The sequence below is a fragment of the Haliotis asinina genome, chromosome 5 (assembly GCF_037392515.1).
Source record: "Haliotis asinina isolate JCU_RB_2024 chromosome 5, JCU_Hal_asi_v2, whole genome shotgun sequence".
NCBI lineage: Eukaryota > Metazoa > Mollusca > Gastropoda > Lepetellida > Haliotidae > Haliotis > Haliotis asinina.
The window spans coordinates 18,300,248-18,328,115 of NC_090284.1; the positions used below are offsets into that span (position 1 = coordinate 18,300,248).

The 27,868-nt window shown below is 39.4% G+C and overlaps 1 protein-coding gene across 2 annotated transcripts; it reads left to right on the forward strand.

The window, feature by feature from the left end:
* Positions 1-26,625, forward strand: LOC137284678 (aquaporin-8-like). Of its 2 annotated transcripts, none has more exons than XM_067816585.1 (5): positions 1-352; positions 18,059-18,185; positions 19,160-19,368; positions 22,042-22,191; positions 23,141-26,625. In XM_067816585.1, the coding sequence occupies exons 1-5, from the start codon at positions 102-104 to the stop codon at positions 23,184-23,186; spliced, it is 783 nt and encodes a 260-aa protein (XP_067672686.1). In that variant the 5' UTR covers positions 1-101; the 3' UTR covers positions 23,187-26,625. The 2 variants fall into 2 exon arrangements, with proteins under 2 accessions (XP_067672686.1, XP_067672685.1); XM_067816584.1 differs by lacking the exon at positions 1-352 and adding an exon at positions 6,710-7,082.
* The last annotated feature ends 1,243 nt before the right edge of the window (positions 26,626-27,868 follow it).

Here is a 27,868-nt window from a genome sequence, read left to right on the forward strand (position 1 = left end):
GTTTAAGCTCAAGTGACATTGGACAGTATATATGTTGGTACTGCCGTCTACTGGAACAGTCGACGAGATAGCCATCACAGCACGCAAACTCAAACAGCATCATGTCGAAAGAAAGCGATTCCCTCATCAACAAGGGTGATGAAGCTCCATCGCGACATTTTCAGAAAATACTGCAGCCTTGCATGGCAGAATTCTTGGCGATGTGCCTTTTTGTGTTCGTTGGGTGTTTGACGGTTCAAGATCCCCTTGGTCTGAATAGCAAAGGCAACCCCGCTTTGACCTCGGCGACCGCGGTGGCTATTGGACATGGGTTGTTTATAGCATCGCTTGTAGTGGCGTTTGGAAACATCAGGTAAGTTGAATGAGATTAATATAATGTTTGACGTTGGTACGTCTTTATTTCATTAAACGTTACCATCGTGAAAGACGAGACTTTGCGGCTGTCAACGTCTTTGTTTGGAGACATAGGACGTTTCGGAGTGGACTCTTGTCTACTTACTTCATCGGTTTGATACACTCACGGATTATATTGTTACTCCTGCATCGAAAAACGTAGTTGTCTCAAAATATATATGTTCACGTCCTTGAATTCTCGCCATTACGTGTACCATTTATAAGTTCTCATCAAAGACTTATTTTGGTTATTCAGCTATCTTTAGGAACACCATTTTCATATTCATGACATCCTATCTGTAAATTTCACAGTGTTTACCTGTGTCGCAACATAAATAGTTTTTCCAAGCTTTCTTGAACATTTGTGACAAATGAGAACGAATGTACTCTAAAATATTGTGTTCCCCATAATTATGAAATTGACATCGACAAATGGTCGCCTAATGTGCATCACTTCTAAATGACCTTATAAGATTTTATTATGTTATTTTGATTTCATTGTTGCAAAGTCAAAACCTGGTTTATTAGTCAATGTTTCCAAATATAGACTCGCTGTTATTATTTTTTTAATGTGAAATAGTAAATAAGACTTCTTTGATAGGCATTCTATAAGATGAGTGGATGAAGAATGGGGAGTATGATTTATGGATATACAACGTCTTGATTCAGTGAGAAAATGACAGCGGTACAAGAATTTGTATCGAAACACCGCACTCAAGAAATAAAAGAAAGCGTTATCCCTAAAATTTGTCAATATTATAATTCCCAGCTTCTGGACTGAGTGAGTATGGTTTTATGTCGCTTTTAGTAAAATCCCAGCAATATCAGTACCGGGGACACTAGCAATACATCCGCTTCAAACAGTGCACCCATGTTCGTAATCGAACCCGTTCTTCGGTGTGACGACCGCACACTTTAACCACTAAGCTACCACACTGACACAAAAAAGTAACGTCGAAACGTCGCATTCACTGAATAAAAGGAGTTGTATGTCCATGAATCATAGTCCTCATTCTTCAGTAAATAAGACTGATTAGTGGATGTTTTTCTTGCAAATACACGTATCGCCATATTATAGCGGTATTTACATAATTACTCCGCTGTTCATTAAATTAATGAAACAGAATTACTTATTACATTTAATTAGGTATTCAGTTATGTGTCCAGCCCTTTCACTGTCACCAATCATGTGGGTTTTTTTAAATAACAAGGGTCGAAGGAAATCATGGCTGTATAAGCAGATGTTTTCTCAAACAACTAACTGTAACAGTTATCGCCATTTAGAGTTTCTCATGTCATTCATGAAGTGGCTACCCATTGTGTATGTTGCAATGCAATACATGTCGATAGTATATTGAGGGCATTCCCAACTTTTATAGCAAAAATCATGTGTAAACCCGGGACTTTCTTCTATAATGATAGCTACGCCTCTGTTAGCGCAGACAACACAATGTATGTCACCAATATCATCTGGTCTGTGCCTAAGTAGGGAATTGTCAAGTTACGTATTGCAACTATCAGTCTCAAGCACACAAGTTGGTATCGATGTTGGCAGGGGAGTTGGAAACAATTGGAAACAATTTTGTTTGTTTGTTTTTTAAATCGTACCTACACATATTGACAGTAGTGGGTTTCCCACAGTAGTGCTACAACAGAGATTTAGAAGGTCACCAGGTGCAATCAGCAGAGCGTTTGTTACATCAACGAGGCCTTAGCTTCCCCAGATCTGTATGTTTATTTTCCAGAATTCAAATGTTCACTTGGTTGACACATGTCATCGGTTCCCATTTGCGCAGATCGATACTCATGCTGTTGATCAATGGATTATCTGGTCCAGACTCGATTATTTCCAGACTGCCGCGTTATAGCTGGAATATTGCTGAGTGCGGCCTAAAGTAAACTCACTCACTCACTAAATATCTCTTGAGACACTTTATAAAGAGCTTATGGTATCTACCTATATTGCGTTAAGAAGAGATAAAGATGCAAATGAGGGCATAGTATTGTGAAAAACTGCAATTCTTGATAACCGTTCTCGTATTTCCCCGAGTACCTATTGCGTTACGAAGAAATACAGATACAAACAAGCACTTGAGTTGAGAAACATTGCAGTTCTTAAAGGTCACATGCAACCAAAAAATCAAACATAATTAAAACACATTTATCACTTATTCATGACATATAATATACATTGCTGCTTAAAAAAACCCCAAATAAACACAATTATAAGCGTGCAATCGCGATTCAAAAGTGCAATATTTTGTACTTGGGCTTACTTCCCCCGAAACGAAGCCCTCGGGAGACCGAACCCAGTCATAGCGGGTGGATATGCACTCAAGTGTAACGACGGCTTCCGATTGGCTGTTTCATTTGCTGATATGCTGAGGGCTCACTGTGTGTACAGAGAGATGATCTGTTTGATGGGCATTTTAGAAGTATAGCCAGTCACAAGAACGTAAGATTCTCTATGGATAACAACTTCTTTTTGTGTATTTGATGCGTCGTTTCAGTATGGATTCATATACTGTTGTCAAACAAAATCATCTACACTAAAAGAAGTCGTTATCCATGAAGAATGTATATAGAGATGTTGGGTTTTGAAAATTCATGTTCTCTGAATTTGCGCTCGATCCAATAAAAAATCATGTCTGTAGAGATGGTCAACTACTGCGTGTCATTCGTCCAAGTACAAAGCTGGACTTGAAACTGACAAGAGTTTGCACCAGTTTCCGTCAGATCCTGCCATCCGAAAAAAATGAATGTACTTTGTTTGCAACCCACAGACATAAAAACATGTCATTTGTATCACATGTGCCCAGTTTTTACGATTTGTTTCGGTAAATGTATACCGAAAGGTACCAGAATCTGCAAAGTTGTGTTTTACGTTGCATGTGACCTTTAAGCTTGAAAACTGTTTTCATACTTGACCGAGTGAGTGGGTGAGTATGGTGTTTCGCCGCCTTTATAAATATTCCAGCAGTATCACGGCGTGGGACACCAGAAATGGGCTTCACACATTGTGCCCATATAGGGAATCAAACCCGGGTCTTCGACGTGACAAAGGAGCCAAGGGAGGTAATAAGTCCATCTGTAGACGCATCCAGGGTATAGTGAGGATTTGTCGGATCGTATACCCTGGATATGCCAATGATGTTTCTGTGTAAACAATTGGCTTTAGGATTAAGGCAATGAAGATCAAGTGCAAGATATCTTGGTAGATGTACTGAACCAGAAACAGTTTTCATCACCAAGTTCAAAGACTACGTCACCAGCGGCTGGGTTGCGTATGATCCAAGATTTCCAACACGTCTCTGGAATCAACACATCTCTGGTCCCAGAACAAACATTCGCTTCGTACGCTTCCATGATGGTCTGGAAACAACTTGTGAGAAAGTGCCATCCGAACATTTATGAATTCATAGGAGAAATGAAGAAGATTGAATCCACCAACAAGATCACTCTCCTTCAGATTTACCATGGTGCAACAACTCGGCCATGTTCACGAGCTTACAGCGATTTTGACCAGCGTTTCAACCGACGGAGACAGCAACTTTTAAGTGAAAGAAGATCACCTACAATCAGCACAGACATCCATGAACTCAAGTTCTGTGTAACAGGTAACAGCCTGTGCCATTTTCATTATTGCATTGTATATAAGTATTATCACCTGCTATGAATAACATGCAGAAATCCGTGAACTCAAGTGCAGTGTAATAGTTAACAGCCAGCGCCATTTTCATGACTGTATAGTATTGTATAACAGTATTATCATTTGCTGTTAATAAAAATATGAAAGAAAGACGTGTTTTTATATCTTAATGGAAAAAGACATTTTATCCTCATGTGCTACTAATCAAAATAAAGGAAAACTAAGGAAGATTCTATTTACATCTGAAGGGGTAAATTTATTACTCATGCATGAAATAAGAGTCACCAGACCATGAATTGTTGTTTTAAGACTGTAGGCGAAATGAAATGGGGTGTAGGCGAAATGGGAACATACCACCGGTTGTATTCTGGAGCAATGCCATATGAAGAACAAGAAGAGCTTAAATTCAGCTCTCTCCCTGACACGTATGCAGTGTAGGTCCTTGATGTGCAGGTGTTAGATGCTCGCAGTTCTTTATATGGGTAATCACTTTGGCTGCTACGTTTTGGCTGAAGCTTGTCCAAAATGCCTTCCTGCATCCAGACAACAGGCTGAGGAAGGGATTTGTCATGTTTCTGGTTCATGTATCGGGATATTTGACCAACGTTCCTGGTGTGGCAGTAAGCTGTCTTACACACCATGTTGACGTGCTTCTCATGGGTCAGTTCTGAATCAAGGAAGACTCCGCGAGTTCACACGGTCTCGGTACAATCAAGTTATCACCTATCCTGAACTCTGGTGCTGTGATGGAAAGGTTTCTGGTCTCCGGTCTGATGATTAGAAGCTCCGTTTTACATCGATGAGCTTAGCTAATCCTCATCCAATCGGCAATAAAGTTGCTGATGGCGCGGAATGCACTCTCGATAGACGATACTGAGAAAGTGAAATCCCAAATATGACATATGTTGCATTTGACCACTTTCTAAATGGCATCGTCTAATCATAGCTTCCGGCCGTGGGAGCCGTGCCAATTCACACTTATCAGAGGGGCACACAAAGTAGGCAGTCTAGACTACCAGTTGTCCGACTTTCATTTCTGTGGAAGTCGCGGTGGCTAAGCGGGTTAGGCGGCAGACTTTGTGTGCTGGCGATTAGGTGCCTGACTCTGAGGGTGCGGGTTCGAATCCCGGAAGGGACACAACCCAAAAAAAGTACTAGAATTTGTACTTTACTGAGAAAGTGAAATCCCAAATATGACATATGTTGCATTTGACCACTTTCTAAATGGCATCGTCTAAACGATGCTGAGGGTGGTCTGAATCCCGGGTCTATACACCTCCCTTTATGTTTATGCCTGACTGCCGGGACAAGTTATTTTCAACACTGAGTGCCAGATTCTCAAGTTTACCTGCCCGACGGTCGGGATAAAATTGGTATTAATGTTTCAGAAAAATAAATCATAATGAATTCACCACAAATCTGAAATATACAGTTAATTATTTTCTTGCTCTGGCATTAATTTTTCCATTGTTTCGAAGTTTTATTTAAATATGCCAAGTAAATTTGTATTTTTGTGGGCAGGTAAGTTATTGTCAGGGCTGGCGAGTTTCGTCTGGCTGAATGATTTGGCAGTGTCATACCCTGCAGGTATAGCGTATCATCAGCCTATAGGTAGAAACATCTTGTGTTGTCTACTTGATCGAACAATGTCAAGTGATAAGAGTACCTTGATAGACAGCTGACGTAACTATTTATCTGGCTGACAATGCGTTCCGTTACTCTCTTTTTTTGAGTCAATGCGGTAGCCTAGTGGTTAAAGCGTCCGCTCGTCACAACGGAGACCGGGTTCGCTTCCGAACATGGGTACACTGTTTTAAGCCGATGCATTTCTGGGGTTCCTTTCACAAAGCAACCTTAACTAAGGTTAACCTTACCTCCCATTCTTTAACACTGTACTAAGGTTATTAAAGTCTAAGGTAACTTTAGTGCATTGTTGAAGAATAGGCGTTAAGGTTTACCTTAGTAAAGGTTGCTTTGTGAAAGGAGCCCCCTTTTGTCCCCAGCGGCATAAAACCATACTCACTCACTTCAGTTACTTCTTTAAGTGACATTGTTGAAGCTGGGAATTATAATATTGAAAAATTTTAGGGATATTATTTCGTGAGTGCGACGTTTCCATACAAATTCTTGTATCGTTGTCAATTTCTGGAGCGTGACGTCTTGCTCTTAAAATGCAAATGTAGAACAGCTGAATCAAAGCCTTTCAAAACATGATCAAACTTTACTAATGTTATATTTCAGAGTACTCTATGTTTGTAAAGAAAATTCGTTTCGTTTTGAAGTGTAGATTTTTAAAGTCGTTTTCTTGTACCTAAGTCAGAAAGTGTAACCCGTTGTGTAAACTCTTTCTGAAAGGATAATATATATTCTAAGCTTTCACAACGAGGGAGAAGCGTCCGTTTACCGATACACAAAGGAGGTTGTAGGGTACCACCTACGACCACGCCTCTGTTGTTCTGCTTAAAAGAGAACCGCCAGTGTTATGAAAAAACGACATATTTGGGAATTAAATACAAAATGAATACTAAATATATTAGTGTCATGTCTGCATGCGTCGTTAGCAATTTGTGCGATTGTTTTGTAAACACGTAAGTAATGAATTCGCGCAACACCTGTTCATATGATCGGTGCAGCTTATATAACAAAACTATCACGTGACCTCCCCAGCGCGAGCTCTCCACGTGCTGATGTTTAAGCTCAAGTGACATTGGACAGTATATCAGTCGGTATTGCCGTTCACTAGGACAGTTGACGGATAGTCTTCACAGCACGCAAACTCAAACAGCATCATGTCGCAAGAAAGCGATTCCCTCATCAACAGGGGTGATGAAGCTCCATCGCAGAAATTTCAGAAAATACTGCAGCCTTGCATGGCAGAATTCTTAGGCGTGTGTCTTTTTGTGTTCATTGGGTGTATGTCGGTTCAAGATCCCCTTGGTGTGAATAGCAAAGGCAACCCCGCGTTGACCTCGACGACCGCGGTGGCGGTTGGACATGGGTTCATGATAGCATTGCTTGTCGTGGCGTTTGGAAACATCAGGTAAGTTGAATGAGATTAATATAATGTTTGTCGGTACGTCCTGTTTCATTAAACGGTACTATCTTGAACGGCGAGAATTTGTGACTGTCAACTTCTTTGTTTTTGGAAACAGGACGTTTCGGAGTGGACTATTACCTGCTTACTTCATCCAAGGAGACTATAATATATAGATTATCCCACCGGCGATCGATGCATAGGTTATATCCTGGTTCAGCTAACTAAATGTCGTGTTTCTGCAGGGGCATACCCTATGCATTGATCGCAAGTGGATTATCCTTGCTTCATCAGTCACATAATAAATGAAGACGAAAATTTGTGGATGTTGACTTCATTTATTTTGACAATCACAGAGGTTAAGTGATTATATTCTTAATCCAGCATCGAAAAGCTTGTTTTTATCAAAATAAAAAAAAATTCATGCCCTTAAATTCTCGCCACTTCGTGCATCACTTATAAATGCTCATCAAAGGCTGTTATTTTGGTTATTCCCCTATCTGTAAGGAAGCCACTTTTCTCATTTTTCCTCAAAATTATTTCATATTCATGAAATCATGTCAATAAACATCACAGTGTTTACCTGTGTCGCAATAGAAATAATTTTTCCAAGCTTTCATGGACATTTGTGACAAATGAGTAAGAATATACTCCAAAACATCATGGTCCTCATAATTATGAAATTGACATCCATAAATTCTTGCCTAATGCGCATCACTTTTAAATGATCTTATAAAATGTTACTATGTTGTTTTTTGACTTCATTGTTGCAAAGTCATAACCTGTTTTTCAGTCAATATTTTCATATATCTACACTCACTGTTTTTATTTTTTTAATGTGAAACAGTAAATAAAGCTGATTAGCCGTTGTTTCACTTGCAAATACAGGTTTCACCATGCTTTAGCGGTATTTACATAATTACGCTGCTGTTCGTTAAATTAGTGAAACAGAATTACTTATTATATTTAGACCCGTGAAGGTCACGGGGTAGAATAGGCCTTCAGCAACCCATGCTTGCCATAAAAGGCGACTCAGCTTGTCGTAAGAGGCAACTAACGAGATTGGGTGGTCAGGCTCGCTGACTTGGTTGACACATGTCATTGGTTCCCAATTGCGCAGATCGATGCTCATGTTGTATATCACTGGATTGTTTGGTCCAGACTCGATTATTTACAGACCGCCGCTGTAATATTGCAGAGTGCAGCGTAAAACTAAACTCACTCACTATTATATTTAATTAGCTATTCAGTTATGTGTCCAGCCCTTTCACTGCCACCGATCATGTTTTTTAAATATCAGGGGTCGAAGGAAATCATGGCCGTATAAAGAGATGTTTTCTCAAAACTGACTGTAACAGTTATCACCATGTAGAATTTCTCTGCCACTTGTGAATAGGTGATAACTATTTACTAGCCAGGACAGTTATAACAAGCTTAAATTAGTTCATTTTAACAATTCATTACATGTATATCATCTCAAACACACGTCAAGTGATGGGGCAAAAATAGAAAACAAAACATTTAACATGTTTTGGTATGACTGTGCAAGGGATCGAACCTGTGACCACTGGAACCACTACACACCACAGGTGGTTCGCGGTACATTAACATGACATGAACAGACTCAGATCTCTGATCAGTTTATACCTATCCTTTAACTATAAAGATTATAATAGATAATACAATCAGCATTTGATAGAAAGATATGGAAATTTGTTGTATGAATAGATGAGAGATAAGTTGAAAGGCATTCTGTACTGTGCCAGTTGTATGACTGTCTCACTATTGATCCTGCACCGAAACATCCATTGATTAATTTTGAGATCAATGATCAACACTGGCAAGTCATGAGATCACAATACTTGATCATTGATGGTTTCAAGATAGACATAGATTACAGGTGACAATTTCAGGTTATTTGCTGAGCAGCCAGTCAGTTGGATGAATTCATCAGACAAGGAGGTCCGATTTCCAAATAACAAAAATAAACTAAATTACAAAGTTCCGAAATTGAAAAGTATACATGTGTATTATGAGTTGTGGTTAATAAATACTTTTGTTTGGGCAGAGGGGTAGCCTAGTAGTTTAAAGGTTCAGTCGTCACATCAAAGCCCAGTCTAAGGTTCAGTCGTCACATCAAAGCCCAGTCTCGATTCCCCACATGGGTACTTATTGAGAAGCCCATTTCTGGTGCCCCCGGCTGTGCCATGTTGGAATATTGCTATAAGGACTGTTGAACTAAACTCATTTACTCACAGGCCAAACAGGAATACCACAGAATGAATATTTCCATTTTGATTTTCCATTTATACAGATGATAATCTCTGAATCAAGATGGTAAGAGTCTTAACAAAAACAACAGTTTCTTGGCTCAAGAACTCATTGTGAATGTCTCCTGAGAAGTACTGTATCGAAGTATTAAAGATTAATGTTTTTATCCAGCATCAGATCTGAGCAGGTTGTACAAGTTAGACTAACAACTAGTCTCTGAAGTGAACATAATCTACTGAAAAAAGTTCATAGTAAAAAAAAAAAATATAATGAAATGGAGCCCTGAGACTTTCTTCATTTTAAGGAAATCTAGACTTGCCACATTTTCTAGACTTGCATTCACTTTCATGGATATATTTGCTTCAGGGTCTGTATGACAGACTAATTACAAGTTCATATAATCAGCTTGTGTTATGGAATTATCTTCTTCAGAACATAGGCACTGCAGGGGCAGATACTGTTCTTCGAGAAAGGAGAAAGGGACAGGGTGGAGTTGCACAGATCAAAAAGGGGGTTGCACTGATCAGAAAGGGGGTTGCACAGTTGAGAAAGGGGGTTGCACAGATCACTTTAAGGACAAAAAGGAGGGATGCACACCAGTGCACCCTTACTCTGGATCTGCCTACATACTGTCACTTGTCACATGTTCTTTGATGGCTAAAATGGGAACTTGAATGATGGAAAAGATATGCTTCGTTATGGATGACATCTTATTCACTAAAAAGATATGATGAAACAGTTTGGTATAGATTCTTATACCGTTACCAAGCACGAGTGTGTTAGTTGAATATATGATAATTCATTGTCTTGCAAAACAAAATACAAACACCTATAATTATACTCAGAATATTTATCAAGTCATTGTCTAATGCTGTACAGAAATCAAATACATGTACTATACACCTATCATATAACAGAGATTATCATTCAGTCAACAGTCTGGATCAAAGTTCAATCATTCAGAGCTCCATGAGCTGATTGTTTTCATAACATACAAATAATATTTCACCGTTACCCACTTTTTAGTTTAAAAAATGTGAAAACATACAAATAATATTTCACCGTTACCCAGTTTTTAGTTTAAAAAATATGAAAACATACAAGTAATATTTCACCATTACCCACCTTTTAGTTTAAAAAATGATGGAAAAATGAACAAGATACATTAGCTTAATCCATTATGTTCTTTAACTTCTCTTGAGTATTGTATATAATGTACATGATTAAGATGGATCTTGTTGCTGAGTAGCCATTATAATTATCACAATATCACAATCAATGATATAATAATAATTTAAGGAAATTTTTATGCATCACTGAATCTGAGAGAAAGAATTAGTGTTGCAAAGGAGCAAATTCCATACATTTTTTGTTTTGGCAGAAACAATTACTGACTGAGAAAAAGACGATCATCAACTGTTAATGACTGACACAGACTTAATTATGACTAATTATCTCTTCCATCAGATCATGGGAGACTGAGAATCTGGGATGCTTGTTATGTTAGACATTTGAAACCAGTCATTCCATCAACGTTAGTGGGGACACTTGGGATGATAAGTGATTCTTGACTGAAAATACCATATATCGCTATGAATAGAGGTGGTTTTTCATACCTCTCTGTGTATTGGGGTCTGACTGTCTCACTGTCATATTTGATAGAAACCATCTGATAAGCACTGTTTCACATTTTAGCATGTGAATTTCCATTGTTTCTGAATTCCTAGTTTGCTACAATACCTTCTCTGCAAGTAAAGTGTAAATGAAGGTTGTCCAGCTAGCCAATAGAGGCTTGTAGAGGATATTCTGCTGCTGCAACCATTAACAGTGTTACTACTATAATTTGTGGCATGTGTGAAAAGAGGACATCGTCCATGTGTAATTAGGTAATGATGAGTGAGTGAGTTTAGTCAGCGAGCTTGACCACCCGATCCCGTTAGTCGCCTCTTACGACAAGCATAGTCGCCTTTTATGGCAAGCATGAGTTGCTGAAGGCCTGTTCTACCCCTGGGACCTTCACGTGCCAGGTGATGATCAACTGTTGATTTAGTCTGCAGTGTTTCACACCAACAAAAAGTGGTGTTTGAATGTCCTGAAGCAAATGTGCTAGGACTTACTGACCTGATTCTACCTGCTCTTTCACCCTGCGCCCTAGCCAACATGTGGTCCAGAAGCAGTATCTTTGTTTGGTCAGTCCCGACCGCTGACCCTGTCAGGTGTCCTCGCTTGTGGTGTATATGAAATCACACAAGTGAGTGCATTAACAGTGGCCTGCCTGTGGATCATCATCATCATCATCATCATCATTGCCATCATCATCACCAAGGGTTTGTGGGTAGTCTAGTAGCTAAAGCATTGGTTTGTCACACCAAGCACATGGGTTCGATTCCCCACATGTATACAATGTGTGAAGCGCCTTTCTGCTGTCACCTGCCGTCATGTTGCTGAAATAATGCTAAAGATGACTTAAACCCAACACACTCACTCACTTATCATCATCATCATCATCATCGACGACGACGTCATCATTATCAGCCTAGTGATTACTTCCTTCACTTATCACACTGAAGACCCTGGTTCAATTCCCCACATGGGTACAATGTTCTATCAGAATTGTTGTATTTATTGATATTTGTAGTCACAACTGCACAGATACATACTAATATATGATCATTTATTTAATTTGAACATGTCAGTTATTATGACAAAGCTCCTCACAAATCTGCACAAGTATTAGATCGTGATCTGCAGATCCATGTACACTGAAATACATTTGAGAGAACTCAGTGAAATGAGGCATTAGTTTCATGAGGGCAGTGAACAGTAACTGATGTACTATTGATTCTGGATAAAGTCATTTAAATGTTTCAGACTTCTTTTTAATTTAGATTGCTATCACTACAGAGAAAATTAATTCTGGGTGCAAATATATTGGAATTATTTCAGCTGGTCAAAGTCATCATATTTTCCATTCAATTAATCATGTTGTGCAAAGATGTCATCAGTGGAATGACTCTCCACCCTGCTACACTGACAAGGTAAGGATGTCATCTGTGGGATGACTCCACGCCCTGCTACACTGACAAGGTAAGGATGTCGTCTGTGGGATGACTCCACGCCCTGCTACACTGACAAGGTAAGGATGTCGTCTGTGGGATGACTCCATGCCCTGCTACACTGACGTGGTAAGGATGTCGTCTGTGGGATGACTCCACGCCATGCTACACTGACAAGGTAAGGATGTCATCTGTGGGATGACTCCACGCCCTGCTACACTGACGTAGTAAGGATGTCGTCTGTGGAATGACTCCACGCCCTGCTACACTGACAAGGTAAGGATGTCGTCTGTGGGATGACTCCATGCCCTGCTACACTGACAAGGTAAGGATGTCATCTGTGGGATGACTCCACGCCCTGCTACACTGACGTGGTAAGGATGTCGTCTGTGGGATGACTCCACGCCATGCTACACTGACAAGGTAAGGATGTCATCTGTGGGATGACTCCACGCCATGCTACACTGACAAGGTAAGGATGTCATCCATAGGATGACTCCACACCCTGCTACACTGACATGGTAAGGATGTCATCTGTGGGATGACTCCACACCCTGCTACACTGACATGGTAAGGATGTCATCTGTGGGATGACTCCACACCCTGCTACACTGACATGGTAAGGATGTCATCTATAGGATGAAGCCACACCCTGCTGTACAATAATGGAAAAAACCTGTTCTGTAAACTGTTATCACGAAGCAGTAGTTCAACAGTGATATGTTAGACAACATACTAACGCATCTCATGAACACCAAGCTGTGATAACTCCAGCTGTTTAAACATATTTTTTCATCTCTGAATATTTCAAAAGCTGCAAATACCGAAAGGTATTTTTCCATGCAAAATGTCATCAGTGTCATGTATTTCTATGGAAGAGATGATATGCTTCAGCAATTGCTTAGCAAATTTTACATAATACTGATTGTTTTTTTTTTATTTTACATCTAGCTGTCTACTCACCTGTAATGGTTGTGAAACCATTCTGTTTTGCAACCCCTGGCAAGGTTTACTTAAGGGATCTTTTGTGTTTTCTTCTTTCTGACATTAAAACTGCTGTGTTTCCCAAGGTTTTTAATGAGATATGTGATCTATTTGGGTTTTTTTGTTAGGCTAAAACATATTTGTTTGTCAAAGTCATGCGCATACAGAATGGTTTCATAGAAGATTTGGCCCTTCTCTCACTTGTTCACTCACTCACTGAGGGAATTATATGTCCAAGTGCGTGTCCGTCCTAGTAAGACACAATATTGAAGAATATAATTTTACAACCTCAGTCCTCCACCTCACACTGGAGATAATGAACGTTCGAGTGTTGGGTGAACTACATAAGAAGGCTCATTAGGTTTGATGGTTTTTGAGAATATTTTGAAACCAATGTGATTGTCATTGTATCTTTTATAATCAAAGTTTATTTCTTATTTCAAATATCTAGGGGAAAATGATTTTCCAGACTTAGGAAAAAGTAGATATTTGTTTTATCAGTATTTATGTCTTTGAGCATGTTCAAACTCATGAATGATGAAAGGAACTGCTTTCACCCTCTGTGGTTTTATCAGCTGATGACCTCAGACAACTCACTGACCTTGCCATAATTCAGAACAATCCAGTGAACCTTACAGGTGTGCTTATTACAAGGATTTTTACCTGTTCGTCACACCTGTCATAGTTGCAGTGGCCCTACATGATGTGAAGGAGAAGTGACAAGAGGCACTTTCACCTTGACTGTAATTGATAGCATTTGGCTTGTTAGCATGTTCAGATACACCCGGGATGACGACTGCTTCTGCATTGTCATCTTGTGTTAGGTGATACCTGAGTTATCACATGAGTGGAGAGATATGAGATATCAGCCACATAAGGAGTGATCCTACTTGCATATTCAGTTTGTGGATTTGATCAGAGATATATCCCATAAAAACAGTATTAAGAAGTGAATATTTTCTTTGTGGACCTGTCCAATTTTGAGAAAAAAATAAAAGCACAAGTATATACTTCAGACAAAATTAAAACCTAAAATTTGGGGAAAACTCCACATCATGTTTTAGAAAAGAGTGTTAAAAAATAAGTAGATATATGTATAGAGAAGCTTTGCAGGCAAAAAACAGCTGAAATTGTAAGTAAAAATATAACATTGACTATTTGGGACACTGTTATGAAATTAGGTAAATAGAAAGAACATAAAAATGTAAGGAAATAGTAACAAATGAGAAGCTTCATTCTAAAACAAATCATTCAAATGTTTCTTTTGGTACTCATTTGCACTGATTCTTCTGTGAGGGTGAATGGGTACAATGTGTGGAGCCTATTTCTGGTGTTTCATGTGATTTTTGTTGGAATATACTCCTTAAAGCCATGGAACACCATATTCACCCACTGACTCGACCCGAGAAGGTCTGGGGTAGAATAGGCCTTCAGCAACCCATGCTTGCTATAAAGGGCGACTAACAGGATTGGGTGGTCAGGCTCACTGACTTGGTTGATACATGTCATCGGTTCCCATTGCGCAGATCGATGCTTATGTTGTTGATCACTGGATTGTCTAGTCCAAACTCGATTGTTTACAGACTGCTGCCATATAGCTGGAATTTTGCTGTGTGTGTTGTGAAACTCACTCACTCTGTTAAGGTGAGGCCAGCAAATAGGTTTTTCATAATTCATTACTAGTACTCAGCGTTCTAAGCAGGTGCTGGCACTCTAGACAAATACTTACTGATTGTGAATCAGCCCCATTATATATTGTTGAAGCTAACCTGAAAAAATATATGTTGTGTTTGTTTGATTTATATTTCCAAGATGTGACAATAGCTTACCATCTTTGATAACCAAACATCACACCAATTGTTTGATGTGTATTTTGATACAGATATATATATATAGTGAAGTATGATGTGAACTGGCAGCATTTTTGTGTAACTAGTTCTCTGGGCCAGTCACTTCTCAAAATTATTTATACACTGCCAGTAGTAATCTAGAAGTTGACAGTTCCCATAAACAAAATTTAACCACATAAATAGTCCACCCCAGATGACCCAATCTGTTTGGTCATCTCAAGACTAGCATCGATTGCAGGGAGATAGATATATTCTTAACTAGAATTCCCAGTGCTATAAAATATTAGATGATGCATTTATTTAGAACGCTACAATTGAGTGGCCGAGTCCGATCAATGTTGTATCTGAATTGAAACGAGATATTTTTATTGTATGTATGATCATGTGTGATATGTTGTGGAGGTGTCATAGCATCATGGTGGCAGCACTGTGAATTGCCAGCTGTCAACAAACTCGTTAAATTTACTGCTTGTAAAACATAGCAGGCTTCCTGCCAAAATATTTAGTTCCAGTGACTTGACGTCATTGTTCCAGCTGGTAGCCTGTGCATAATTTACCATGTAATGTGTTACTCATGTCATAAAAATGTTGAAAAATGTCTAGTTTATGTTTGAAAAAATATTTTGAAATCCGTTCAAGATTTTATATTGATATATTTATACAGCTATGCAGATAAACAAGCATTTGCAAGGCTTTTGATATTGCTGTGTGTGGTTCCTGTCTGTATGTCTCCTTTTTCAGCTGAATATTGCTCTAGCTAAGGATAATTTCTTCAGCAATGGCCCAAATGTCCAGAGATCGTACTGGTCCTAGGACTGTCAGCAGATATGGGTCATGTATGTTCTGTTAAGTCATAAGTGTGTATCAGGGTCAGATGGGCTCTGCTGAAGTCAGCCAGGATCGTGTCATAAATCTGTGCAGCTGGGTGCTGTGTGTAATATGTGGGTGAACCGGGGTCAGATGTGTCCAGCATTTGCTTGTCACACTGAAGCCCTGGGTTTGAGCCCATCCTCATGTGGGTGCAATGTGGGAAGTCCATTTCTGGTGTCCCTCAGTGATATTGGTGGAATATTGCTAAAGGCTGTGTAAAACTAAACTCACTCACTCACATCGGTCCTAGGTGTTCCAGTGTCAGATGTCTCCAAGTTGTACCACGATAACATGTGTTCTAGGCATACAAGTGTCAGATCTGTCCTTGGTGTACCAGTGTCAGATGTCTCCAAGTTGTACCACGATAACATGTGTTCTAGGCATACAAGTGTCAGACCTGTCCTTGGTGTACCAGTGTCAGATGTCTCCAAGTTGTACCACGATAACATGTGTTCTAGGCATACAAGTGTCAGATCTGTCCTTGGTGTACCAGGGTAACATGTTCTAGGCGTACCAGTGTCAGGTGTGTCTGAGGTGTATTTGTGTCCAAGGTATACCAGTTTCATATGGTCCTAGGTATACCAGTGTCTGATGTGTGCGATAGTCAGATATTTTTAAGTCTAATATCTCCCTCCCATCAATTTGCATTTGCAAAACATCAGTAATTTCCGTACATCATATCTGATTCAGTGTTATTTGAGATAAAGAATTACTACCAGGAAGTACCAAATGAGATCAGCATTTCCAGCGGGGTACGTAGAAATGTTAGTGAAGAGTGCCCAGCTAATCAGAAACTGACATTTTATGTGAGAGGTAGATAATATCACTTAGCGGTGTGTGAGAAAAAAATCTTTTTTGTTATCAATGTGTTTATGTGTGTTTATTCTGAATGTTGTTTCTTGTTATGTTAGTTTCCTGAACAGTTTCTTTGCATATTATTTTAGAAGTTGTGAAGTACAATATAAACTAACTTTATGGTTAACAACTTCATAAGTTTTTGAGTGCAATATTTCTAAACAGATTCTTTTGCCATCTTCAAGCATAAAGTTTGTCTGTATTATTAAATCATCTTTATAAATGGTAGAAACAGTTAACGGCAAGATGTGGAAACCTTTCGTTTCTCAGAGTATACAGCCACACCTTGAACTACCTTCACATCTGCAGGACAATGTGTTGATCTTCAACATTCACAGAGGTGCCCACAACTTTGACCTTGACCTTTATCAAGTCCATATTTGTGCTGACTGGTGTCGGTGGTCATATGTTGTTCAAGCATTGAGATTGGGTGGAGATTGGGTTGATTGTTTTTCATCCCTTAAGAACATAGAAAGAAACATCCCTTAAGAACATAGAAAGAAAAAACCTTTCTTTCACAGAAAATGAAATGATGATGTTTGGAAGAATTGACCACAGACGCATACAGTAACAAACATCCCAGCAAATACTGACATATACATATAATGAAGAGCAAAAGATGTGCAACTGTTGTTTTTTTTGGTCAAGTTTTTAAACAGAAGAAATGAACATTAACTCATACTTTTGTGAGGTTTCAAGTTTTCAAAAATTGTGTTTCTTTTACTGTTCACTATATATCTGAATTTTATCATAAATCTCCAATTGTAAATCAGCTTCCCTAAGGTTTAGAAGGACTAGCCAATGGACTGTGTAATGATTTTAAATTGTTGGCATTGTTGTTGTATGATCCATCCAGCGATGGATGTTTTTCCATTTAAATTAACAGCCTCTCATCCTGACCTTGTCAGCTACAGACCAGGGCCTAGATTTTCAAAGTTCACATAGCGCTAAGATAGTCGTAAGTCAGTGCTAATGTATGGCACTTATGACTATCTTAGCACTAAGGGAGCTTCGGAAATCTAGGCCCAGTAGTATGGATATTTGAAATAGACTACATTCTCTCAGTAACACAATGATTACTTCCTGTGACTTGCAGTGGCGCCCACCTCAACCCAGCAGTGACTTTTGGAATCCTTCTGAGTGGCGCCATCACCCCCATCATGGCTTTTGCATATGTAATCTTTCAGCTTCTTGGGGCTTTGGTGGGAGCAGCATTGGTTAGGGTAAGTGCCTTCACTGCTGAATGCATCCTTTTGTAGTCCATGACTTGCTTTTGGTTCCCTCTCAAAGAATCCCTTTAACAATCTTCCTGTCTTCCAGGCCATATGGTTGTGTTCATCTCAAAGAATCTCTTGAAAATGTTTGTTTTGAGTTAGGTCATGCTATTGTTTGCATTTCAAAGGACCTAATTGATAATATTCCTGTCAGTCAGCCGACACTATTGTCTCTATCTCATGAACCTGTCACACTCGCGTTCACTCAGGCCATGCTGCTGTCCATCTCATGAACCTCTCACATTTGTGTTCACTCAGGCCTTGCTGTTGTCTGTATGTCATGAACCTCTCACATTTGTGTTCACTCAGGCCTTGCTGTTGTTTGTATGTCATGAACCTCTCACATTTGTGTTCACTCAGGCCTTGCTGTTGTCTGTATGTCATGAACCTCTCACATTTGTGTTCACTCAGGCCTTGCTGTTGTCTGTATGTCATGAACCTCTCACAATTGTGTTTACTCAGGCCTTGCTGTTGTCTGTATCTCATGAACCTCTCACATTTGTGTTCACTCAGGCCTTGCTGTTGTCTGTATGTCATGAACCTCTCACATTTGTGTTCACTCAGGCCTTGCTGTTGTTTGTATCTCATGAACCTCTCACATTTGTGTTCACTCAGGCCTTGCTGTTGTCTGTATGTCATGAACCTCTCACATTTGTGTTCACTCAGGCCTTGCTGTTGTTTGTATCTCATGAACCTCTCACATTTGTGTTCACTCAGGCCTTGCTGTTGTCTGTATCTCATGAACCTCTCACATTTGTGTTCACTCAGGCCTTGCTGTTGTCTGTATCTCATGAACCTCTCACATTTGTGTTCACTCAGGCCTTGCTGTTGTCTGTATGTCATGAACCTCTCACATTTGTGTTCACTCAGGCCTTGCTGTTGTCTGTATCAATGATAACCTCTTTAACAATCTTCCTTTCCAGGCTGTGCTTCCCCTTGCAGAGTACAAGATGATCAATGGTGGAGCCCACATTTTGACGGCAGTTGAGCCAGGGCAAGGCATCGTGTGTGAGATTCTGCTCACCACGGTTTTGGTGCTGACAGTGTTAATGTCAGCTGTTGATGATCACAACAAGTCCAACCTTGCACCGCTGGCCATCGGCTTTGCAGTGACTGTGTGCATCCTGGCTGGGTGAGTTTGCCATTACCGTGATTGTGGGATTCACAGAGTCCAGCTTTTGTTACAAACATAGTTCAAGTTATTCAGTGACATTTGATCGGGTACCAAAGCAAATTTTTCAGTGTTTTTGTAAATTCCACTATCAATTTATTTATTTTTTATTCAGTACATAAATAGTGGAATATCTTAATATAGTTGAACATTCTGAAAATCCTTTCACGAATCAACCTTTACAAAGGTTAACCTTAAAGCCCTTTCTTTAAAATTGCACTGAGGCTATCTTAGTGACTTATGATCACCATAGTGCTATGAGAAAGTAGGCCCTGGAACATAGTGAGATGTCCTGAAACCTGATGCAAGTTAATGACATGTAATGCACTGTAAATTTATGTGACTAGGTGAAACAATGATTGCAATGTCCACAGAGTATCTCATCTGATCAATATATATGCACAAATTCTGCACTTTTCGTCAGACATACATTGGCCTAAGCTCAATTAACATCTGTTCATCTCATCTGCTGGTGAAACGTTTCCTGTAACATTTTGTATTTGCTCAACTATCTGTCTGTCCAGATGCTCAATATTTATAATTTCCATTCAGATAAATGATTAAGCTAATCAGGTGTCACTTGCTTGACAGTGATGACTGTATTTATGAGGCACATTTGTCATACCAACTCATGTTGTTTAATGATGAAAGTCAACATGGCTGGTAACTTCTTTTTTTTCCAATTAAGACAGAACAATTTTATTTCTTGTTTTACAGATCTGCCTGCTGTATTTTTTCAAGAATACAAAAAAATAGAAGTGAATTTTCCCCACCCAAAAAATAAAATATTGATATTCTTATTGGTCAAATCTGTAAACACAAGAGAGTCTTTTGTTAGAGTACGGTTATTTTACCCCATATAAACTTCACAAACTGCCAAAAATAAAATACTTTGAGTATTTTGATTGAATGTTACTTTGATTGGTGATTTTATTTGTATTTTTTCCCCCTCCTGCCTTTGGGTTTTCAGAAGACAGAAATCTGTAAAACAAGAAATAAAATTGGATTGGCCTTGGAATTGTTTTGGTGTAGATTAGAACATCATTATTAGTGGGAATATGTTCTGCTCGTGATGAACACAATGAATAAATCTCCTTTCTCATAAGACTGGAGCACTGGATTGTCAGGTTTAGACTTTATGAGTTACAGACTGGAATGCAGCTATATAGCTTGAATGCAGCATTAAACAACAAATCAACCAGTCAAAACACAGCTGCACATATCTTGCTTAAAGAATGCGTGTTGTTTGCATTGACCTCAAAATATGATGTAGACCGTGATAAGAATCATGCATGAGAAACTTCAAAATAGTGCTCCAAGTTCCCACCCCACTTAGTATGTTGTTGCATCTATCCTCTTTTTAACTTGTTTCCACTTTTATTAATCATTTTCAACACCTTTTTGAGCACTACTCACCCTTTTTTTTTCAGCCCTGTTGATCACCTTATTCCACCATGCTCTCTTCATTATCCTGACACTCCTACCTCCTGCCCACTCATCTCATTCTTCCCTATTCCACCAAGCTTAACAACTCGTTCAACCACACCTCTCTGCTTATTCCACTCACTTCCTTATTTCACACTTTACTCAGCTTATTTCATCCTTCTCATCTCCATATTCCGTCCCTTACTCATCTCCTTATTCCACCTTACTCATCTTAGTATTCCACCCCTTACTCATCTCCTTGTTCCACCCCACTCATCTCCTTACTGCATCCCACTCATTTCTTTATTCCATCCCGCTCATCTCACCCCGCTCATCTCCTTATTCCACCCCACTCATCTCCTTATTCCATCCCACTCATCTCTTTACTCCATCCCACTCATCTCACCCCACTCATCTCCTTATTCTATCCCACTCATCTCACCCCACTCATGTCCTTATTTTACCCCATTCATCTCCTTATTCCACCCCACTCATCTCCTTACTCTGCCCCACTCATGTCCTTATTCCACCCCACTCATCTCCTTACTCCACCCCACTCATGTCCTTATTCCATCCCACTCATCTCACCCCACTCATGTCCTTATTCCACCCCACTCATCTCCTTACTCCATCCCACTCATCTCACCCCACTCATATCCTTATTCTATCCCTCATCTCACCCTACTCATGTCCTTATTCTACCCCATTTATCTCCTTATTCCACCCCACTCATCTCCTTACTCCACCCCACTCATCTCCTTACTCCACCCCACTCATGTCCATATTCCAACCCACTCATCTCACTCATCTCCTTATCCCACGTTACACCTTACTCATCTTATTATTCCACCACATTTATCTCCTTGTTCCATCCCACGCATCTCCTTATTCCAACCCACTCATATCCTTATTCCTCCTTACTCATCTTACAATTCCACCACACTCATCTCCTTATTCCATCCCACTTATCGCCTTTTCCCATGAAGATCAGGGTTAGAATTGATCTTCAGTAAGCCCTGCTTGTTGTAGAGGCATTTCACTGACTTGATTGTCACGTCATTGGTTCCCAGTTGCTCATGCTGTTGATCACCGGATTGTCTGGTCGAGACATGCTTATTTACATAGCTGAGCGCATCGTAAACATTAACGGACTCAACCACTCACCCATTAGAGATATATGATGGCAGTAATGTTTGTTTTATGTTTCAGTATCAACACTACAGGGGCCTCCATGAATCCAGCTCGCAGTTTTGGTCCTGCCGTAGCTCTTACTGTATACAACCCTGATGTGTGGAACTCCCACTATGTATACTGGGTGGGCCCACTCCTTGGATCTGTGATAGCTGCCATCTTCTACAGGTAGGTACCATCTTGTATCAGCACATGTACTGGGTGGGCCCACTCCTTGGATCTGTGATAGCTGCCATCTTCTACAGGTAGGTACCATCTTGTATCAGCACATGTACTGGGTGGGCCCACTCCTTAGATCCGTGATAGCTGCCATCTTCTACAGGTAGGTACCATCTTGTATCAGCACATGTACTGGGTGGGCCCACTCCTTAGATCCGTGATAGCTGCCATCTTCTACAGGTAGGTACCATCTTGTATCAGCACATGTACTGGGTTGGCCCACTCCTTGGATCTGTGATAGCTGCCATCTTCTACAGGTAGGTACCATCTTGTATCAGCACATGTACTGGGTGGGCCCAATCCTTGGATCTGTGATAAATGCCATCTTCTACAGGTAGGTACCATCTTGTATCAGCACATGTACTGGGTGGGCCCAATCCTTGGATCTGTGATAGCTGCCATCTTCTACAGGTAGGTACCATCTTGTATCAGCACATGTACTGGGTTGGCCCACTCCTTGGATCTGTGATAGCTGCCATCTTCTACAGGTAGGTACCATCTTGTATCAGCACATGTACTGGGTCGGCCCAATCCTTGGATCTGTGATAAATGCCATCTTCTACAGGTAGGTACCATCATGTACTGGGTCGGCCCAATCCTTGGATCTGGGATAGAGGTGGGTAAAATCTTGTATCAGAATCAGTTGGACTCTATGGGGATCATGGCAATAAAATGGTTTTATGGTCAGGTACTGTGATTTTACTGATTTCATGTCTTTATACCCACAGGCCTTTATACTCACTGCCTAAATATTTCTTGAACAGTTAATATTACCCCTGTTCCCATTATTAAGGAATTGCAGTAATTGTTGCTTATTGTTTTGTGCAAGTTGGCCCATGGGAATTTTCCATTTGGATTTTGATATTATATTGATATTGTTCATTCATTTCAACTTCAGAATCATCTTTGCATGCCCCGAGAAGAGGGTCTTCTGCAAGAATTAGTGTGGTTGGCGCCAAGGGAGCTAGCTATCTCTACCACTATTTATCAGCTGAATTTCCTGTTCTGTTGTTCGTTAGAGAAAGGGTAGACCAGCTCATCCACCAGTTCCTTATCTATATTTATCTGGAGCGTCGTACAGTAATCTAAAGTAATCAGGGCCATTTGGTAGCAGAGTGGTTAACGGGTTAGCTTGCCATGCTGGGTTCAATTTTGCACATGAATACAATGTGTGAAGCCTTTCTAGTGCCCTGAGTGCTAGAATATTGCTAGAAGTGGTGTAAAACTAAACTAAACTTACTCACACAACAGTAATCTCCATGCCCTAAGGTATCCAAAACAGATTTGTAGACGTTCCATCACAGTCATATTGTTTTGAATTCTGTAGCAAATCAGCATGAAAATATTCAATTTTTGTGTAGCAACGTACACACAAGATCTCAGAGATTCAAGGTTGTGCATGTGTTTGTGATCTCAAAGATCCAAGCTTACTGCAGTTGTTGTGACTGCTGTGCTTTAACATAGACACCTGACAGTTCCAAGATCAGGGGCCATAGAACAGATATATGGATGGACAAGAAAATTGTCTTGAAACCTGATTGACTCTGTGACTTTCCTTGCAGTGTTCACTCTTGTGTCTTTGAATGTAGTATACTCCAGCCTTTCAAATACCTCTGATTTTCTCCCAATAGTTCTGTGAGCACAGCTAAATACTCCCAAGACCCTGTTCCAGAGACCTTTTCAACACTTTGACAGTTGTAAGGCTGTTTAAATACAAGAACACTCAAGCTGGGCTAAAAGGAGCCCTGTAATGGTAAAGCAGCACCTAAATGCTAGCGTTGTGCTAAAGGAGCACCTTAATGCTAATGTGCTAAGGAGCACCTTGATGACCTTGGGGCTAAACTTTTCATGCATATTTTAGGAGGGGGAAAAAACCAAAAGCACTTTTATATTATTTTAAACCATTCATTTAACTTAAAGCCTACAGAATTATGTATACTATATTTAGTGCTTCTTAAGGGACTTAACCTCCCCTTTCCTTTCACAAATGATTGATCCCTAATGGTGCTACATTTGTCCAAATGGCCAACATTTCCTGGAGTATTTTGTTATGCTGTTTTCTTTCAATACTCAGTCATGCCCTTTCAAAAGTCGGACGAGTTTCAGGAAAAAGCAATGTATTCAACCCAGGCCTTTATGCGTTTTGTGACAGATGTTTCTATATTGTTTTCATGTCTTTTTTCATCATTTTGTGTGACCAAGTTTGTTTTCTAATTTATTTCATTATTAAAGGTGTGTTATTTGACAAGGCACTGGTTGACTGGATATTTATTCAAAGCAAGAACTTAATCAACTATTTATGGTACATGAGATATGGCTGATAGTTTTTAATCTGTTTCCTTGTACAGTGTTGTTATCCAATGTATGTTATCATATACAGACTGTTACGTCATGTCCATGTTGTATTTTCATATGTATAATATATGTTTGATTTTTAACACATACAAAATAAAACTTGGTTAAGTCAGTAAGAGGAAAGTCTAAACATTATTAATATTAGGGTGAAAAATGATTTTAACAAGTGATGTGCGTATCACCATACATGACCGTGACATTGTGATCATATGCATTGTCATGCTCTTAACAAGAGGTCAAGGACAAGCAAGCTGATATGTGTCAATTTCACATCGCGATTGCTGACCCATAAGCCACCAATTTCTAATTTGTCACATATCAGTGTAGGTTATCAGTTTAAATAAGCTTAATATACATTTGTCATGGTGATAGCTATCTTTGCCCTCTGATAGTGTTTCTTTGAGAGGCATTTTGCAAGTTGTATATGCGAAAGAAAACCAAGTTCTATGAATAGTCAAATTATTTTTTGCAATGAGAGTGACATTTCAATCACTCCCTCTGTAAATCAACCTTACTGCCCAAACTAATTATCAATCCAGTGCATATCAACCTTATCAGTTGTATGAACAAAGAGATTTTTCTTCATGTTAACAGTTCTACGTGATGATGGGGCTAGAACAGAACCTGAAACAATGTACACCAGAATATCAATGAAGATGTAACCCAGAAAAACGCCATATTCTTCAACTTGCATCTTCTAAAATGCCAGTCAACCATCTTGTCAGTTGTGTATATACTCACTTTGCAGCTATGTATATATTCTGGTTGTTTCTTGTTAATGATGTAAGTACCTACGCCAAAATGGCACACTCATTGGAATAAAGAAGTTTGTTTTTCATCTGATAACATGGATGGTTCGTGGACTCAGAAGGAGGGTTGGTATATCACCAGTAAGGACAGATTTAAAGTGTTTTCTTGCTCTCCTTGCCATCTCCATTCCTTCATGTCTTAGGGCAGTGGGGTAGCCTAGTGATTAATGCCAAATCATGCCAAAGTCACAGGTTCAGTTCCCTGCATGGATGCAGTATCTGACGCTCTTTTTCAGTGTCCCCTGTTGTGATACTCCTGGAATACTGCTAAAAGAGGTATAAAACTAAACTCACTTACTCACCTTCATGTCATTTTAGATTTATTAACCATGCTAGTCCCTTGAAGGTGAGTTTTGTTCTTGGTCATTTCATGTCTGTCTGATATGAATACTGTGTTTATAAACTTTGGGACCATGCCAACATCATCTCTAGACATATAAGGCTGAATTTAAAAAAAGTGAAATGATTCTCAGGCATTGGCGCGTCACTTTTATTTGTGCGCGTAACAATTTTTTTATTGCCATTTGAAAAAAATAAGTTTGACTTGGATGCGTCCCAATCATCCATTTGTCCACTATAAGAATGAGTGTCAGTAGGAATGAATGTGACTGAATCTACTACTCATTAACACATACTAAACTTCCCAAGCTGCATTTCTGAGAGAAAAATAAAAATGTGTTCCTTGCTTGTCACTTTTTCTCTCACAAATATTAAAGTTAAAGTCCTACCGCCCTCATTACTTCTGAAAAAAATGTGCCTGAGAAACATTGGATATTTTTTTACGCAGCCTAACACACCAGTTAAACTTTACTTTGTTGAATCATGGTACAGGATACATTATATGAACAATTACATGAGAAATACTGTCAGGTGTTATGGTGATGTTATTTTAGATTGACCTGAGATTTAATTTCAAATTCAAACAATTTTCAACAACATAAATCAATACTCAATGTTTCTATTTAGAATTTACAATTACACAACACGTACAGCAAACTGTTTTAAGGGCACAGGTTCATGCACTTGGCACTTTTTCACAAATGCTTTAAACATACTAGGAACTGTGTTTCAAAGTATTACCTACACTTTAATATAAAATATTGAAAGTGTTAGGATAATAATTGATGTGTATGTGACAAGTTCTGTCTTCTTTAAATGATTCTCCATCTTGGGTATGAAGAAAGGGATGTAATGTGGCTATTAAACTATGTATTTATTATACTGGTGTTATTTTCTTTGTCTGCATTTGTTGTTTTCACTGAGCTGTGTGACGATTGCCTTTTAATAATCATATCTGGACCAGACAAACGTGTTTGATTTGAGCAGAGGGGAACTCGGATGGAGTCATGGTTGGGACAAGAAACAGATAAACCCTCCAAACCTGAACAGCATCATATAGTGACAATAAACATGGACTACCAAGAGCATTATGGGAGATTTACTTTTGACCCGTGAAGACCCGGGGTAGAGAAGGCTTCCAGCAACCCTTGCTTGCCACAAAAGGCAAATATGCTTGTTGTAAGAGATGACTTACAGGATCAGAGTGACCACTCTGACTTTGTTGACATGTTATTCAATTCCCAACTGCGCAGATCGCTGTTCATGCTGTTGATCACTGGATTGTCTGGTCCAGACTCGATTATTTGCAGACTGTTGTCATATAGCTGGAATATTGCTGAGTGTGGCATAACACTAAACTTCCTCACTCACTTCATCCAGCAAGTATCACAATTCATTCTTAGCCTGGAGTGTAAACTGTGTGTCCCCACAGTGAGACAACACCATATTGTGGATGTCTTCTGTCAGACATAGAAGGAGGTATCTTGGTATTCAGCCCTGGAGTTCCATCAGAAGGTACTGACTGTTTTTGCTCTGGAATTTCATGGAATAATGAGAATGAGATTGTACAGACATGAAAGCTATATTGAATTTGAACTGGCAGGATCTGAGATTTTATGACTGCTTCTGTCTCATGACAGTGAGGAAGTTGGATATCCAACAGTGTTGGATCAATCTCATACAGGACACACTTGACAAACTGTACCTCATGCCATGGTGAAAATGTATCTAGAACTCTAATAGAATATTATATGTCTGTGCATCAACATACAGTTGCTAGATCTAGCAGATACCACAAAAGAAATTTATACAAACCAGTAGAGGTTATGAATTCTTTGAAGAATGGCCATTTATATCCTGTTTTTTCCAATAATAAATCAACGAAACAAAAAAACTTGTTTTTGTCTTGAAAGACCACCGTAGCAGGGTCCCACACGGCCAAGAGCAGGTGACTCAGCATCTACCTCGTGCCTCAGTTTGCGTATTGTCATTCTGTTGAATACTAACTAGCCTATCCTATTTCATAGCCAGGATCCTAAAAGCACTGGGTGCACAGGAAAATCACAATGCTTTGTTTTATGGCTCTGGGAATGTTGCAATAAAGACCAGGGGACTTATCTTTA

Coding starts and splice junctions, on each gene's coding strand:
- LOC137284678 (XM_067816585.1), top strand. CDS start 102: ATGTCGAAAGAAAGCGATTCCCTCATCAACAAGGGTGATGAAGCTCCA. Junction 353..18,058: donor GTGGCGTTTGGAAACATCAG/GTAAGTTGAATG, acceptor TGTGACTTGCAG/TGGCGCCCACCTCAACCCAG. Junction 22,192..23,140: donor ATAGCTGCCATCTTCTACAG/GTAGGTACCATC, acceptor TTTCAACTTCAG/AATCATCTTTGCATGCCCCG.